Raw genomic sequence first — 16,868 nt, 5'->3', positions numbered from 1 at the left:
ATTTATGAAAATAATTCTCCCAAATATACTTTTAGTGGCATAGAAAAATGGTACAGTATTTCTGCAGGGAATTTGACAGCAAAAGCCTTAAAAATATGGATGCCTCTTGACCCAGAAATACTACTTTCAGGGATTATCCTAAGAAAATTATTAAGAATGTGCTTAAAGTTTTAACTGTAAGGATGCTCATCTCAGTACTTTTACATTAACAAAAAATTAAGAACAATGACATCTAGGTACATAAACTGAACAACATGTAGAAACAATGTGAAAAGAAACCGGGAAAGGTAGTTACTTCTAGGAGAGGGTGTAGGTGACTGCGGAGAGCAGGGAGACTTGTTTTTACTGAATACCACAGTTGTAGCACCTGAGTTTTGTTTCACGTATATTGTTATCGTTTAGAAAAGCTGATTAAGTTAAAAGTATATAAATAAATTTACTAACATGAGTCATTTACTAATATGACTGATACGATGTCATTTTTATTTTTTTATTATTATTTTTTTTTTTTGCGGTACGCGGGCCTCTCACTGCTGTGGCCTCTTCCTGTTAAGGAGCACAGGCTCCGGACGCGCAGGCTCAGCGGCCATGGCCCACGGGCACAGCCTCTCCGCGGCATGTGGGATTCTCACGGACCAGGGCACGAACCCGAGTCCCCCGCATCGGCAGGCGGACTCCCAACCACTGCGCCACCAGGGAAGCCCCATGTCATATTTTTTTAAAAAGCAAGGAGAATGGGGAGTTCTTTAATGAGTATAGAGTTTCAGTATTGCAAGATGAAAAAGAGCTCTATATATTGGTTCCACAATGTGTATGTACTTAACACTAATGAACTGCACACTTAAAAATGGTTAGAATGATGTTATGTGTATTTTGCCACAAGTTAAAAAATACAGATTATCATTTAACTGGCCCATACACAATGTACCAAGCAAAAGTCTAGGAAACCATATGCACTTCCCAGTACGGAGCACACACTTATCTAAGACCGCAAGTGCCTGTCTAATTTGATCTTATTTGATGCTCTTGTTGAAATAAGGATAAAGCTTCTTCCTATATTACCTATATAGGGAAATGCTAAAATTAACATACGAACTTGGTAAACATAAAGAACATAAATGAGCAGAATATTCTAGTTCTCCAAGGCTTGGTTAATAAGAAGCCCACCTACAGAAGCATCTACAGTAGAATAATAATGATGAACTAAATTTTAAGAATCCGGGGCTTCCCTGGTGGCGCAGTGGTTGAGAGTCCGCCTGCCAATGCAGGGGACACGGGTTCGTGCCCCGGTCCGGGAAGATCCCATGTGCCGCGGAGCGGCTGGGCCCGTGAGCCATGGCCGCTGGGCCTGCGCATCCGGAGCCTGTGCTCTGCAGCGGGAGAGGCCACAACAGTGAGAGGCCCGCGTACCGCAAAGAAAAAAAAAAACACACAAAAAAAGAATCCGTATTTGATCTTGCCTCATTGTCAAAAGTCAAGAATGGAAAGAAAAGTGAAAAGTGGAAGGCTACAAAAAAAAAAAAAGAAGAGGGGGGGAGTAGAGAAAAATGTCAGTAAAAACAATTTCCTTTGAAAGACAAAAAAAAAAAGAAAATGGAAGAAACCAAGAAACGGGAACTGAAGTAGACTACAACTAGTTATACAAAATTATGTCTAATCCAAGTAAGAAAGCACTTATTCTTTACGTGTTCTAAGCAAGGTATAGTAAAAGAGAATGCTAGTTTATGAGATTCTGATGGTGTTTCATTCTCACTTTATATCAACGAAACTGTCCTCAGAGCCTGCACACCAGTGACGGAGGCAGGCAGGGCCCAGGGCTTCCCTGAGACATGGGAACACACAGAAGACCTCAGGGGGCATTGGCGTGAGGGGGTCTGAGAAGACCTCTTCCTAATGGAAGACTAGATGTGAACACCCGAGTCAAGCTTTGGGGAACGAGTAAGAGAGAGGCTGTGCAAAAAGCGGTAGGAAGGTGGTACAGCATGTGCAGAGGCACGGGAGAGCATGGAGCGCGGGAGCAACCCCACTGAGCTCACCATGCATCACGAGGGTAAAACACACATGCAGAGAACCTACACTTAAAGCTGGGGAGCTGGCGGAAGCCACACCAAGCTGAACTGAGGAGATTACATCCGAAAAAACAAATCGTCACCTGATGCATAAGTCAGAGAGATTTCGCGGTATCCCTTCAAAGAGAAAAACCGGGGTTAGGCTGGGAGATTAGGTAAGATGGCAACTGAGGTAAGAAATCAGTACAACCTGATCTAAGGCTGAGGCAAAGGTGACAGAAAGGAGGGGTGGATTCAGGGACACTTAAGAGGTGGTGCGGACAGGACTGGGTGATAAATGTGAGAGGAAAGAGGAAATGCTACAGGATGACTCAGGTTTTCTGTCTCGGGGAACTGAGAGGATAAGGGGAGCTCTTCCTGACACGGGGACCCTAGGAAGAGGCATGAGGGGTAGGAGGGATATAAGCACACGTACAGTCCTGCGGTGTTGCTGGCACCTGCGGTACATCCCATGGCCACTTATTACACTGTGTCACACATATTCTCACCCCAAACCCACAATGGCTTCCCGATGCCCCAGTGGCGGTGTGGACCTCAACCAGGGGCTGGACATGTCCTGTGAGCAGATGATGCGGAACCACGGGCTTCGGAGGGAGCGGCGTCACTGCATAAGTGCCTGCACGAGGCCAAGAAGGCGGTGCCACCCACAGAGAAGCCCCAGGTGGTGAAGAAGCACCTGTGCAGCGTGATCATCCTGCCCGAGACGGTGGGCAGCATGGTGGGCATCTACAACGGCAAGACCTTCAGCCAGGTAGAAATCAGCCTGGGATGATGGGCCACTACCTAGGCGAGTTCTCAGTCACCTACAATCCAGCACTGGGGCCACCCGCGCCTCCCGGTTCATCCCCCTCAAGCAGCCTGCTGGCCACTAAAGACACAGACAGCTCTAGAAAAAAACGAAAACAAAAAACCCTCACAACGTTCCCAGCTGGCAGGACAGGATCTACCAGCAGATCCCGATTCCCTTCTTGAGGTGAGAAGAGGAGAGCACGGCCAGTAACAGCCACATCCGCAGCGGGGCTCAGACTTCACGGTCTGCAGGACGTCTACCTCCTACCCAGGACGCAGAGAACTCATCAGCCTCCCTCTCAACAACGTGATGGCCATAAGCCTGGATGGAAACACCAGTTACTTCCTCTGCTCCAACCTTCTGCTTCGGCACCATCCATCATCCAGCACCATGTGCCACTATCTTCCACACAGGCCTCCGACGACCGAGGCCCAGCCCGCACAGGTGCCCACTCCCAGCCTGACCATTCACGAGCTCTCTCTTGCGGGAGGTCCTCCACACCTGTCTCAGCCCTGGGCTCCCTTGTCCTTTGAGACTCATCTGAAGACCACGAGCCCTGACTCCCATGCCTTCCTCTCTGTTAAGTCCATGTCTTCCCATTTTACCTCCCTTCATCTGCACTACCCATGTGGGCACCCAGATACCGTGCTTTCCCTCACCACTTTCTAGCTGTGTAACTGGTCTGAGTAAATTACTTAATCTCTCCAAGCCTCTGTTCTTCAGCTGTAAAACGGGAATGATACGTGCTTCACAGGACTGTGGTGAAGATTAAATGAGATGACAAACACAGAGTGGCTGGCCACAGTAGGAACTAGATAAATGCCAGTCCCCCGTTCTCCCTCAAGAGGTCTGCAGATTCTTTGAGGACAGTAATTCTTTTGTGCCTGCCAGAGAATCCAGAGAGGTATAACAAGCATCAATAGATATTTTGAAGAATTCTTGAAACAGGTGCTGAAACTGTTCCCCATCTACAGGTATCAAAGACCTACTAAGTAGCAATTCCCTAATGAAATACTGGACCTGGGCAATGACATCCATGGCCACTAACATCACAAAAAATAGACAACCAGACACTGCAGGCCCCTGAAAGGACACGCTGTTATCTATGAAGTTCTTACTGATTGAAACCCTATGTCTAACTACTAGTTTAGATGGCATACATGGACAAAAGATGTTAAACACCACCATGCAGAAGCAATTAGCAAAAGTGTGAATGTGGGAAACTCAACAAGGACCAGGACAGTCCTTCAACTAATAAGCAGCAAGACAAAAAAGAGGAAAGGGTAACGTACAGATAAACCTACAAAGAAATGCAATGGGTGGATCCTTCTTTGAATCCAGGTTTAAACAAATCAACTGTTTAAAAAGGTACTTATAAAACAATCAGGTATACTGAAACAGTAAGGATATTTGATGACATTGAGATAGCATGGGGCTTCCCTGGTGGCACAGTGGTTAAGAATCCGCCTGCCAATGCAGGAGACATGGGTTCGAGCCCTGGTCCAGGAAGATCCCACATGCCGCGGAGCAACTAAGCCCGTGAGCCACAACTACTGAGCCTGCGCTCTAGAGCCTGTGCGCTGCAACAAGAGAAGCCACCAGAATGAGAAGCCCACGCACCGCAACGAAGAGTAGCCCCCGCTCTCCACAACTAGAGAAAGCCCGCACACAGCAACAGAGACCCAATGCAGCCAAAAATAAATAAAATTAATTAATTAATTAGAAAACAAAAAAAAGTATCTTCATTAAAAGATAACATGGTCAACTTTTTAAGGTATAATAATATCATTGTGGTTACACTTAAAAGTAGAATCTTTGTTTTAGAGATACAGGATGAAATCTTTATGGTTGAAAAGATATGAAGTCTGGACTTTGTTTCAGAATAGTTTACCAGTGATGAATGAAAGTGCAGTGGGGTATAGATTTAAAACAAGACTGGCCGTGAGTTGATAATTGTTGAAACAACAATGGGTGATGAGAATATGGGGATGTCATCACATCATTCTCTCTACTTGGCATGTTTGAAATTTTTTATAATAAAAATAAGAGTTCAAGGTATCAAAAGGTACACTAATTATTCTATTCTCATCAAACCACCACTCTGTCCAGCACTACTGCTCCCTCTCTCCCATCACTTGTTCTTCAAACACAGAGACCTGCAGTCCCAAGATACCACCCCTTCCATCTTCATTTCTTCAAGCGCCCCAAACCTCAACAGCTCTTAACTCCTAAGCCACACTCAACACTCCTGCTCACTAGCCCAGCTGCACGATCCTTGCTAAACCTCAACCAAGTACCAATCCTACTATCTCCATCTGTGTTCCTGGCTGCTGCTGGAGAAAACATCACCAAGTGAGGGGACTTCCTCTTGTGACAGCCCTCCATACTGCCTGGCCATCCCTGGTCAGCAGGGTCTTCTCCAAGTCCTGTGTGCCACTCACAAAGAAAACAGGGATCCTGGGACAGACACACCTCCTTCCAGCACATTCACAAGACCCCTTATTATAACCATTCTCCTGCAACTGCACCCCTCTGAAGGGAATTCCAGACTCCTTTTAACAGTCACTCACTCCTCATCCCTGCACTCCATCCCCTCAGCAAATACTCACCGCGCACCCCTGTACCAGGCGTTATTTCCAGGTACTGCATGCGACACCCTAGCAAATCAAATAAACGCCCCGCCAGCGTGGAGCTTACATTCTGGTGGAAGATCTGGCTTCTACTCCGTGCTTTTGTCCTGCTTCTCAGGTGCTCTTTTCCCCTCCTACTCAACATGCTGCTTAAATTTGGGCTTCCCCAGTCCTGTTCCCTTCTCATTCCCAAGTTTTCCAGCCAAGACGCATCTCCAACTCCCTGATTTACTCAGGGGAGGGGTCCAAGGCAATCATAACGACCGCTAAACAATGATAGTGTACAGGGAGCTCAATCAAGCCTTGCTTCAACCCTGTGACTTAGGGGTCATTAATATTCCCACCTTAGCCACTAAAAAACAGAGTATCTTGCTCTAGGTCACATAGTCTGATAAGAGGTAGAATCAAACATCAAATTCAACATGCCCCAAAGTGATCTCATCATTTCCCACCACAAATGCACTTCTATTATTTATTTATTTATTTATTTATTTATTTATTTTTTTGCGGTACGCAGGCCTCTCAGGGTTGCGGAACACAGGCTCTGGACGCGCAGGCTCAGCAGCCATGGCTCACGGGCCCAGCCGCTCCGTGGCATGTGGGATCTTCCTGGACCGGGGCATGAACCCGTGTCCCCTGCATCGGCAGGCGGACTCTCAACCACTGCACCACCAGGGAAGCCCTATTATTTATTTTTTAAATTAATTAATTAATTTTTTTTGGCTGTACTGGGTCTCTGTTGCTGCACGCGGGCTTTCCTTAGTTGCATGGGGCAGGGGTTACTCTTCGTTGCAGTGCGCGGGCTTCTCATTGCAGTGGCTTCTCTTGTTTCGGAGCATGGGATCTAGGCGCGTGGGCTTCGGTAGTTGTGGCTCGCGGGCTCTAGAGGGGAGGCTCAGTAGTTGTGGCGCAGGGGCTTAGTTGCTCTGCGGCATGTGGGATCTTCCCAGACCAGGGATCGAACCTGTGTCCCCTGAATTGGCGGGCAGATTCTTAACCACTGCACCACCAGGGAAGCCCTGCACTTCTTTTAAATTGCACCTCTCAAGGAATGTTAGCAACAAACTACCAGTCACCTAAGCCAAAATATGGACATCACCCCATCTCCTCACTCTCCCCTATGTGAATGAAATTCTAGAAGGTTTAGGACAGCATTGTTACACCTAACATCCCTGGAATGAGAATACTAGCAGATCGTGGATCTGAAGTATCAACCACTGGTTTCAACTCTTGCTTGGCAGTTTGGGCATATGACTTGGAGCCTGATCTAGGTTTTGCCATTTACCACGTGGGTCACCTCTCGTAAGTATCAGTTCCTTTCTCTTTAAAGCTGAAAATGATGACTTGGTCAAAGGTCTGTACTAGCTGCTGCTATTCAACTGTTGGTCATTAATATTTATTATGGATGGTTTCCACTGCAGAACTGTATTGCTGAGTCTGGGGAAAACCAAAGCTTCCTATGCTTCTTTTGTTCTCTGGGCTAATGATTAAACATGGCTTTCTCCTTCAGATACCATTTAATTTTAAGAGACCCTCAAAGCACTGCCAAGAGCACCAAATAAACAGACCTTTAGTATCTTTTGGCAGTCCTTTTCTTGATACTTGTGGACACTTGCCTGATCTCTTTTTCTTGTTACATTTAATTGTAAAGACAAGCTCATTAATCAAAAGTATACTTTCCATTTGTTTTAGCCAACGGCCCTAACACAGAGATTATTAAAGTATATATAGCACAAGTGATTATAAATCACTCAATATAAATTTTGCTAAGTTCTGTCTGTGGGCCTAGAAGCCGAGAACATATTTGCTAGAACAGGTATGCAAACGTCTGTGCTAAGCGAGGCAGAACTCAAATCAGTGTTGTTTTCTTAAGCAGAAACTACACAAAAGAGAAGACTGAAATGAAATATAATTTTTAAATGAGAGAGAGAATGAATCATGTGAACATCCAAGAGGCCAAGAAGAATTCAACCAGAAAAATAAAACAACCCTGACCGTCCCCATTTGATTTCCCTAAGGAAATGAGCTTTGCATTCAGGATAATCTAAACATACATATTCAAGCCTTCTACCTCAAAGCTGTAAAAAATGACTGGCTTTAAAAAAAAGGGGGGGGATGGGGAGTAAAGGGACCAGTTTTATGAGTTTTCTAAATGGTAATAAAATTAAAAAAAAAATTTTAAGAAACATAATGCTGTACAAAAACACTATCCATGATACTAATGAGAGCTTCTCAAATGTCAACTAAAATCTTTATCGACCAGAAACTTGATGCTACGACTGGGAAGAGAATGAAATTTAATGATACTTACCCGTGAACTCAACGTCCTACACAATTCTTTAGAGGGAATACTAAAGTAATAGGTTTTGTTTCTTTTACACTCTGAACGAGCCAAATGGGATTAGAAATATTACAATTTTAACAGTATTTAAAAGTCTGTTTCATTGAGACATTAGATTCACCAATAAGCTTCCTCTACAATCCACAACAAAAATAAAGTTTAGCATTTTCAAAATTTTAATACAAGACTGACAGTCCCTTAACATTACTTCCTGCAAAATGAACATCTAAAGAAGACCCATAATAATCTTATCTGTACTTCAAAACCCTCCACAACTTCCACTTTTTAAATGCATCTATCCTCCGTCCTCTGCAAACCATCAAGAATCCCTCCAGCTTTCACAATAAAGAGCACTCTCTTCAGGGCAGCACACATACCACACTCTAATATGCGAAGTCATTAAGTCCCTTAGATTCATTCATTTCACAAATACTTATTAACCACCTCTTATGTGTCTGGCACTGTTCCAGGCACTGGGGAAAAGAGGAAAATTTCCTACTCCCATTAAGCTTACATATCAGAGAATAAAATAAAACAATCTCAGAACATGCACGCATAAGAGCTACAAGTCAAGCAGAGTAACGACAGTGAGAGTACGAGGGGTGCTCTTTCGTGAAGTCTCTCTAACGAAGTGCCTTGTGAGCAAAGACTTGAAGGAAGACATGAAAAGATGTGTGTGTTCGGGCAGCAGGTACAGTGCCTGTAAAGAACCTGAGGCAGGAGCAAACTTATTCAACAGACCAGCTGGGCTGTTATTTCTCTCTCCTACTTGGGGCCAAAAGCCACGTTTCATTAACAGCTCTACTGCACCAGCTTCTATCAATCAAAAGATACGTTCAAAAGGAGTTATAAATTAATACACACGAACTGTTGGCGACTTTGCCTAATGATTGAACAACATCACTGCCTATCCAGTATGAGTGTACAGTCTGATTTTGGGCAGGTGCCTCGATTGCCAAGGCAAGGAGGTGCAAGGCAAGGATTGCCAAGGTGATGGGGGGTATGCCGGCTTCACAGATTAGAGACGTGAAACAAAAGTCCTTAGTAACCCTATATTTTCGGAATGAAAAAAAAAAAGGGTCGGACAACGGAACCAAATATTTTAAAGACTAAACTCTCCAAACCCTATTTCTTGGCAGGCGCTAATACCCAGGCAATGAGGGTGTACTGTTAAACCTCTCGGTGCAGGGTTGGCGGTAACGACTCCGTGCGGATGGGTCAACACGCCCAGCAGCACCTCCTCCATCCACTCATTAAACACTGACCGAGAAAAACTCCGGTTTGCTCCTACACTGGAAGACGTATACAAAACAAGCAGTCACCTGAGTGCCTGCTTGGCACGTAGTAGGTTCGCTGTTAGTAATGACAGATAAATAAGAGAACGAAAGCACGTGGGCTGGACCCGGTAGAAGCCTGGCTCAGCGGTGTACGGAAGCTATAAAGGGCTTCGGGATAAAGGCGGGTTTTCTCTTCCGGGAGGAAGAAGAGTTTAGGGAGCCTCAGGGGCAAAGAAAGGGAGGAGTGGGACTGAGATCCTCGGGCTAACAGCGCCGCGGGGAGGAGGGAGGGCGCGGCGCCTGCGAGGACCCGCCGGGAGAGCTGGGGGCGGGGCTGGAACCGCCGAACCGCAGAACCAGCCGGGCTCCCGCCACGCTCCCGCAGGCACGATCCGTAATGGAGGCGCCTCGGGCGCGCCGCGGGCTCAGACCACGGCCGGGACGCCTTCCCAGTCTACGCTGCCCCTCCGGGCGGGGTTTTGGGCCGCGTGGCAGGGCCGAGGGCTGGCCGCAGAGCCCGGGCGGCTGTGGGGAGGTCGCACACTTACCCGGGGCCTGAGAGCGCGCGCGCGGCGCGGACCGGGCGACAAGGAGGCGGGCGCGCTGCTCCGGGCGCAGGAGGGCGGCGGCGGCAAGGGCCACTCGTAAGAACCAGCCGCAAGGGCGGCCAAGCATAAGCAGCGAGCTCGGTGAGCACCTGGACCCCGCCGCGCTCAGGCGGACTCACAGCGGCTGGCCTCGCACACGTGCGGCGCAACGACGCGCCGCTGCCGGCTGGCCCCACCCCGGGGCGGAGCACGCCCTCCGCCGCCGGCCACGCCTCCTCCGCCCCCGCCCACCAACCTGTGGAGGAGATCCCGCCCACTCCCTCCCACCCCTGCTCAGTGGCTCCCGGGAAGCCTCTTGCTTGCACCCTTTGGCCTTGCAACCTGCGAGGCTGGAGCTCACCGTGGTCCTTTCACTCCATGAGCTCTCAGGCGGTCGCACCTGCGCTTTGGCGGCGGGTATATACCCAGAGGGGAACTGCTGTGTCATATGGTAATTACATTTTAAAATTTTTGACCAACCCCCATATAGTTTTCCATAGCAGCAGTAGACTTGTTTTTAAAATCTGGGTTTACATGTGGGAATCTGGTTAGCTGATCATACGTAATTCGCTAAGACTGGTTGCGTTCTATGCTGCCTTCCGCTGATATTATTCGCCTCAGTTAAGTACTTTGAGTACTTTTCCGTCCCTAATGCATGTACAATCACATTTTCTTGAACTGTGGTTAATTCATAGGTTAATGTACCAATGACAGCAACTGCAAGTATTTTTACCACACCCACACAGTAGAAATTCAATCTGAACTTTTAATTTTCGTATACAGTTGGCCCTTGAACAATGCAGGGGTTAGGGGCACCAACTCTTTCCAGTTGAAAATCCAAGTATAACTTTATAGTCAGCCCTTTGTATCTGCAGTTCCACATCCGTGGATTCGACTAACTGCGGATGATATAGTACTGTAGTAAGTATTTATTGAAAAAAATCTGTATAGATGGACCTGGGCAGTTCAAACTTGTATTGTTCAATGGTCAACTGTACTTTAAAAAGTACCTTCTCTGAGATTGTGGCCCAACTCCCCACAAGCACGTATTGAGGAAAGAATGTTCACGTTTCTTTGGACATTAACTGGGTCCACGATCAAAACCTACCCTTTTTGCATTTCAGCCTAAACTTCCTTAGACAAGATCCAAGTAAAACATGCATTTTTTGCTTTTTTGTTTTCCAAAAAGGCAGCTCTTTATTGGCCTTTATAGTTAAAATAACACAGGAGTGTTCAAAACTTCTTCCCCATTCCAACTCCCTCTAATAAACATTTGACAGTTTAATGTTCTCCTTGACTCTAAAATTACATCCTAACATGTATATTATGTATAATATTCAGGATCCTGCTTTTAACTCCACACCAGTACTATGGATTGCTAAGTGCCTAGCACACACAGTTTATCTCATTTCATCCTTATTATTGTCTAGCATTCTGTCCATCTTAGATAACTCTCTCCATTCCCCAGATAGTAGTTAATTGTTTTCTGTGCTCCCTCAGTCATTGCAAACATTTCCCTTGTTGAACTTACTGCACTCAATCTTAAACTTCATCTGTTTCCTTCACTGGAATATGAATTGTTCAGAGGTAAAAATTGGGGTTTAGAGCAATCTTTTTTCTCCTTTAATTTTATTTTTTATTTTTATCAATTATACATATCTGTGATTTACAGTCAAATAATTCTATAGAAACCTTGTAAGTTTTGCAATGAAACAGAAGAGACTGTATCCCCACCCTGCCCCTTCCCTGTTTCCCTTTCCTCAAAGTCACTTCATCTTTCAACTGGTTATTTTGATTTTTTTTACCTTCATTTCTCTATGTAAAATGTTTGCATTGCTATTTCTTGATGTCTCACTTTTAGGCACTATCTATTGACTTCACTTGTGGAAAATTAGGGTTTAGCTCTTCTTCCTTCCCCCAGCCCCACCACACTTCCCTTCCCTTTATCTGCCTAATATAGTTATATTGTACCTTTTTAAAAATATTTATTTGTTTGTTTGCACCAGGCCTTAGGTGTGGCAGGCAGGCTTCTTAGTTGCAGCATGTGGGCTCCTTAGTTGCAGCTCCAGGGCTCCTTAGTTGTGGCATGCAAACTCTTAGTTGCAGCATGCATGTGGGATCTAATTCCCTGACCAGGGACTGAACCCGGGCCCCCTGCACTGGAAGCGCAGAGTCTTATCCACTGCACTACCAGAGAAGTTCCCAGTTATACTGTACTTTTAAAAACAGATTTGTGTTTACTTCATTATAATTAGGTAAACATTACTCACATCTTGAGCTAAGTAATATACTATGATTACTTCTCCTCAATTTTTTGTTTTTCTTGCAGTTAATAATGATCTTATTTTTACTGTTCATCACTAAGCCTTCTTAATGATTCTTTAAACCTCTCCCTCCAGAGATTCAGATAGATGAGAAGTTCTATCAGTCTCATCTTTCTGAAGGAGCCTCTTCTGGAGCCTTCTGACCTGCACCATCTACGTCTAGTGCACAGCTGTTTTCAGGGCTTCCCACTTTATTTTTCTCCTGTGTTGTGTCTTCTGTTTCCTATATCCCATGCATTCTTTTTCTTTGTTTAGCCCTCATTTTAGTGGAGTACATCTCCAGTAGCTTCCTGAGGAAGGAGAAATAAATGAAAGGGAAATTTTTTGAGCTCTTGAATGTCTGAACACACCTTTATCCTTTGTTTTTTTTTTTTTTTGGCTGTGTTGGGTATTCGTTGCTGTGCGTGGGCTTTCTCTAGTTGCGGAGAGCGGCGGCTACTCTTCATTGTGGTATGAGGGCTTCTGATTGCAGTGGCTTCTCTTGTTGCGGAGCACGGGCTCTAGGCCCGCGGGCTTCAGTAGTTGTGGCACACGGGCGTAGTTGCTCCGCGGCACGTGGGATCTTCCTGGACCAGGGCTCAAACCCATGTCCCCTGGATTGGCAGGCGGATTCTTAACCACTGCGCCACCAGGGAAGTCCCCACACCTTTATTCTTTATCCACACTTGATTGGTAGTTTACTAGTCACGTACAGAATTTCAGTTTGAAATAAATTTTCTTTGGAATTTAATAGACCTGCTCCCATGTCTTCTAGCTTTCTTTGTGACCCTTGAGAAATCAAAAGATATGCTGATTCTTGATCCTTTCTAAATGATCTCTTTTTCTCTTTGGAAGGCTAGGATTGTCTTTTTGCCCCCAGTGTGCTGCAATCTCACAATGATGAGCCTTGGGATGAGTCAAGTTGTACCCATTGTGCTTGGCACTCAGTGGGACCTCTTCAAGCTGGAAATTCATGACCTTTAGTTTGGGGGAAATTTTCTTGTTTTGTTGGTGATAACTCCTTCCCTAATCCCTGTTGTTGTTGTTTTACAATTCTTATTTTTTGTATTTTGAACCCCCTGTAGTGGTCCTCTAATTTATTTTTTCTTTCATATTTTTCATTTCTTTGTCCTTTTGCTTTTTTTCCCCCAGGATACTTCCCAACATTTATCTTCCACCTTTTTATTGAATTCTCATTTCTACTATCACATTTTTTTTGTCTCTGAATGCTCCTTTTAAAATAGTAGCCTGTTACTGTTTTATGGTTGCAATGGTGTCACACATCTCAGTGTATAAATAAATAAGGTTTTCTCCTCATTGAATGGTTTCTGTTTTCTCTAAGGGCTGCTTTTTTTCCCTTCCCCTGTTTGTTTCCGTCCCCGCGATACCACCTTCCATGTTTGTTTCTGAAATTGTCAAATCCCTAGGTCCTCTACTCAGCTCTTGCTGGCACTCCTAGGTCCCCTCCTTGGCAAAGGACAGGCTTTTTTGGTCTCTGCACTGGTTGAAGTGTATGTTAGCCGCAGAGTCCTTTTCCTCCTTTCAGGTCCCAGAGTGTTTACAACCAGATCTGTACCCTCCAGGTAGGAAGCTGGAGGGTCACCTCTAGTTGAATTTGATCTGCCTTAAAAGAAAGAGCCAAAGATAAAGACACTGGAAATTCCGCAACTAAACTGTCCAACCAAATTACATTAAAGCTAGTCAACACGCCTCCTCACACTCAGAACATCTGGGATATCATCTAAAATATAAGTTGAAATGATTCATATTGAATTTACACTGTGCAGAGAGGGATACCTGCAAGCTCCATCCTTAACGACCCCAATGCTGTGGAGGAGGTTTACCGAGGTTGAGAAGGACCTCCTCCCCCCGCCCCCTCCCCCGCCCCCTTCTCCTTCCAGAGCAGCCGATCCGGCCCCCCGCCGCCAGGCGGAGCCACCGGGAACGGCCGGCGGCTGCGTGGGCAGGGCCTCTCTGGGAGGAGAGGAAGAAACCAGAGAGACGGCAGAGGAAGTTCCTGTGGCTCTGGGAGCTACGGTCTCGAAGCCCTACTGGTGTCTGATCACTGGCCGGAGCCGGAGTCCATTGGCCACGCTGGCTGCGCAAGGAGCCGAGGACTCGCGCGGAGGCAGGATGCTCCTGGCCGGCGATTTCGGCAAGGCGCCGGCAGCCCGGGTGAGGCGGCCCTTATGGCCCGGGGCGGGGACACTGGTGGCCCAGTGAGGTGGCACAGACCTCCCAGGGGAGGGTGCCTCGATGAAGTGGCCTTGGCGGCCTGGGGACGCGGTTGCGGTGGCCCGGGGGAGATGACTCTTGCAACTCTGGTGAGGTGGCAAAGACTTCCCGGGGGAGGTGGTCCCAGTGCGGTGGCTCTGGTGATCCCGGTGAGATGACACAGGTCATTCTGGGGAGGTGGCCCTGGAGGCCGGGCCTGGAGAGGTGGCAGTGGTGGCCCCAGGGAGGTGGCCCGTTTTAGAACCTCCAGATCCTGACCTCTCAGGAAGGCCCCAGAGGGAGGGGGCTGGGACCTTGTTGTCTTCCAGTGGATGCCCTCTGGGAACCCTGTGCGAGTTCCACCTATCACTTCGGTCTTAATGCGTTTGTCACACCTGATCTCCTTCTAGTGCTGCTCTGAAAACGGTGACCAAAGGAAGAACATCAAGGAGAAAAGTAAGCGGACTCCAAACACCTTAGCACTTTCTACCCAGCCATCTCTCCAAAACTCTGCCCTCAAGGGTCTGCATCGAGAAGGGTCTTAGCCTGTTATCTTTTAGATGAAGCATCTCTTTTTCTCTTTCTGTATTAAATACTGATTATCATCATACACATATTTTTGCCTTTCCGGATGGTAAAATATGGGATGATTTGGAGAAGAGCACTTCCTGTGCCCTACCTAGTGCAGGGACTTCTGTGGTTTCACTCCAGTGCTGCCCTTCATACTGGATTCAGAGTAATTGGGGCCTGCCTGTTACTTCAGTGAAGCATCAACTTATTAAGCATCAGGAATTTCGAGGGGCTAATGATCTAGGAGAGATGACCACCACCTTAGTTGCATTCAAAGGAGTCAAATGATCATTGTTCAGTTGTATTTACCTTCAGTGAATTTGCAGGTAATCGTTGATCTGGGAAGAGCACAACAGATAACTTGGTTCCTGGCTCTTGAACTGGATAGGGAAAAGGTCACTATCTCCATTTCCTTCCTAGGACAGGAGCATACACCAAGGGGTGGACATTTGGTATTTTACTTTTATAAGCTAAATGTGGCAAGATTTTGGAAATCAAGGAATCTTGAGGGCCTTCTGAAGTGAAATTTACTGGGAGAGGAAGCGGGAAGCATGGCACAGCTGTTCCATCAGAGGGTTTTTGGTTCTTCTCATCACGGCAAATAGTCTGGGAATGAGTAGTAGTAACAGAAAGGGTGCTTGTGTTACCATATTGGCTTTAGGAGTTAGACTTGCCCTTAACATTGCCTGTTGCTGCAATCTGCCTCAGAAAGAAAGCTCTGAGTACTTCATAGCACTTGACAGTCACAGCTGCCACAAGTTAGCTCCTTTTCCTTAAAGGATTTGAGAGTACCTCACATCATTCAGTTTAACCCTTCCCATTTCCACCTTCGCCCCATTCAGATGCCTGGGAAGTTGATGCCACGGAGCCGTAGACCCTCCTTTGTTGGCTTGGTCAATTTCTTTGCAATTGGAAGTGCTCTTTACAAAAAATAGAGGAAAGGAGAGACATTAACCACCCCCCCCCCAAATCACCATTGTGTCATTTTGAAGAATGTCATTTGACTAAGAATGTACTATGCTGCATTTAAATGGTTAAATCAAAAGAGTATAATTTTTTGTAAAAGGTGAAGATAGAATTTACTCCCTAAGCTACAGCAAGCTTATCTTCATAAAACATTCCCTCTGCACATAGCCCTGCCTCTGTGTATGCAGATATACCACACAACTCACATGTTTTATATAAGATAAATTAAAAAAGTCGACATTGTGGGCTTCCCCGGTGGCACAGTGGTTGAGAGTCCAACTGCTGATGCAGGGGACACGGGTTCGTGGCCCAGTCCGGGAAGATCCCACATGCCGCGGAGTGGCTAGGCCCGTGAGCCATGGCCGCTGAGCCTGCGCGTCCGGAGCCTGTGCTCCGCAACAGGAGAGGCCACAACAGTGAAAGGCCCGCGTACCGCAAAAAAAAAAAAAAAAAAAAAAAAAATTTATCGGTGGAAGAGCCTGGGCCATTTGACCTGTAGTTCGCGGGGTTTTTTTGTTTGTTTGTTTTTCTTTTGGCCACACCCCGAGACATGCGGGATCTAAGTTCCCCGACCAGGGATCAAACCAGTGCCTGCAGTGGAAGCATGGTGTCTTAACCACTGGACCGCCAGTGAAGTCCACAACAGTGAGAGGCCTGCGTACCGCAAAAAAAAAAAAAAAAAAAAGTCAACATTGTGACTCCTGTACTTAATAGTAGATGGAGTCCTGTAGTAATAAAGTTTGATGCAGACCAGCCAATTCTGATCGTATCTGAAGGAGAAGAAAATAAGAATATTGTTTTGAAATTCAGGAAACATGGATTTTAGTCCCATTTATAACCTTTGAGTGTAGGCTGGGCAAATGTTAGAATTTATAGTAGGGAAGTTGAGGCATAGACTCTTACTAGTTTCACTTCTACCTACCAGTGAGCTACTCGTTCTCATTGCATGTGAAGAAGCTTTTAATTCTTATAAATTGAAGAGAACAAAGGAAAATTTGGTTTTTTTAAGGCCTGGGGGAGGGGAACATACACAGTACTAAATACTGGTATATATTATGTTAATCTCTTGTAGTTACATTTTGCATTTAGGCATATCTTTATCTAGATATTCTTATCTTCAT

The 16,868-nt window shown here is 46.0% G+C and overlaps 1 protein-coding gene across 3 annotated transcripts in view; it reads right to left on the bottom strand.

The window, feature by feature from the left end:
- ATXN7L1 (ataxin 7 like 1) overlaps positions 1–16,868 on the bottom strand; it is a 360,884-nt gene that overhangs the window by 47,964 nt on the left and 296,052 nt on the right. Inside the window, exon 1 of one of the 3 annotated variants that reach the window (XM_019940591.3) lies at positions 9,656–9,879. The exons of the other annotated variants lie outside the window; for them this stretch is intronic. Coding sequence (XP_019796150.1) covers positions 9,656–9,782 — 127 coding nt within the window. The 5' untranslated portion in view covers positions 9,783–9,879. Of the gene's footprint in view, positions 1–9,655; positions 9,880–16,868 lie in introns of those variants that run through there. 3 annotated transcript variants of the gene reach the window in all.

Source organism: Tursiops truncatus, chromosome 9 (assembly GCF_011762595.2).
Source record: "Tursiops truncatus isolate mTurTru1 chromosome 9, mTurTru1.mat.Y, whole genome shotgun sequence".
In the NCBI taxonomy this organism is placed as follows: Eukaryota; Metazoa; Chordata; class Mammalia; order Artiodactyla; family Delphinidae; genus Tursiops; species Tursiops truncatus.
Note: the sequence above shows the minus strand (reverse complement) of the source record. Positions and strands in the feature narration are given on the sequence as shown.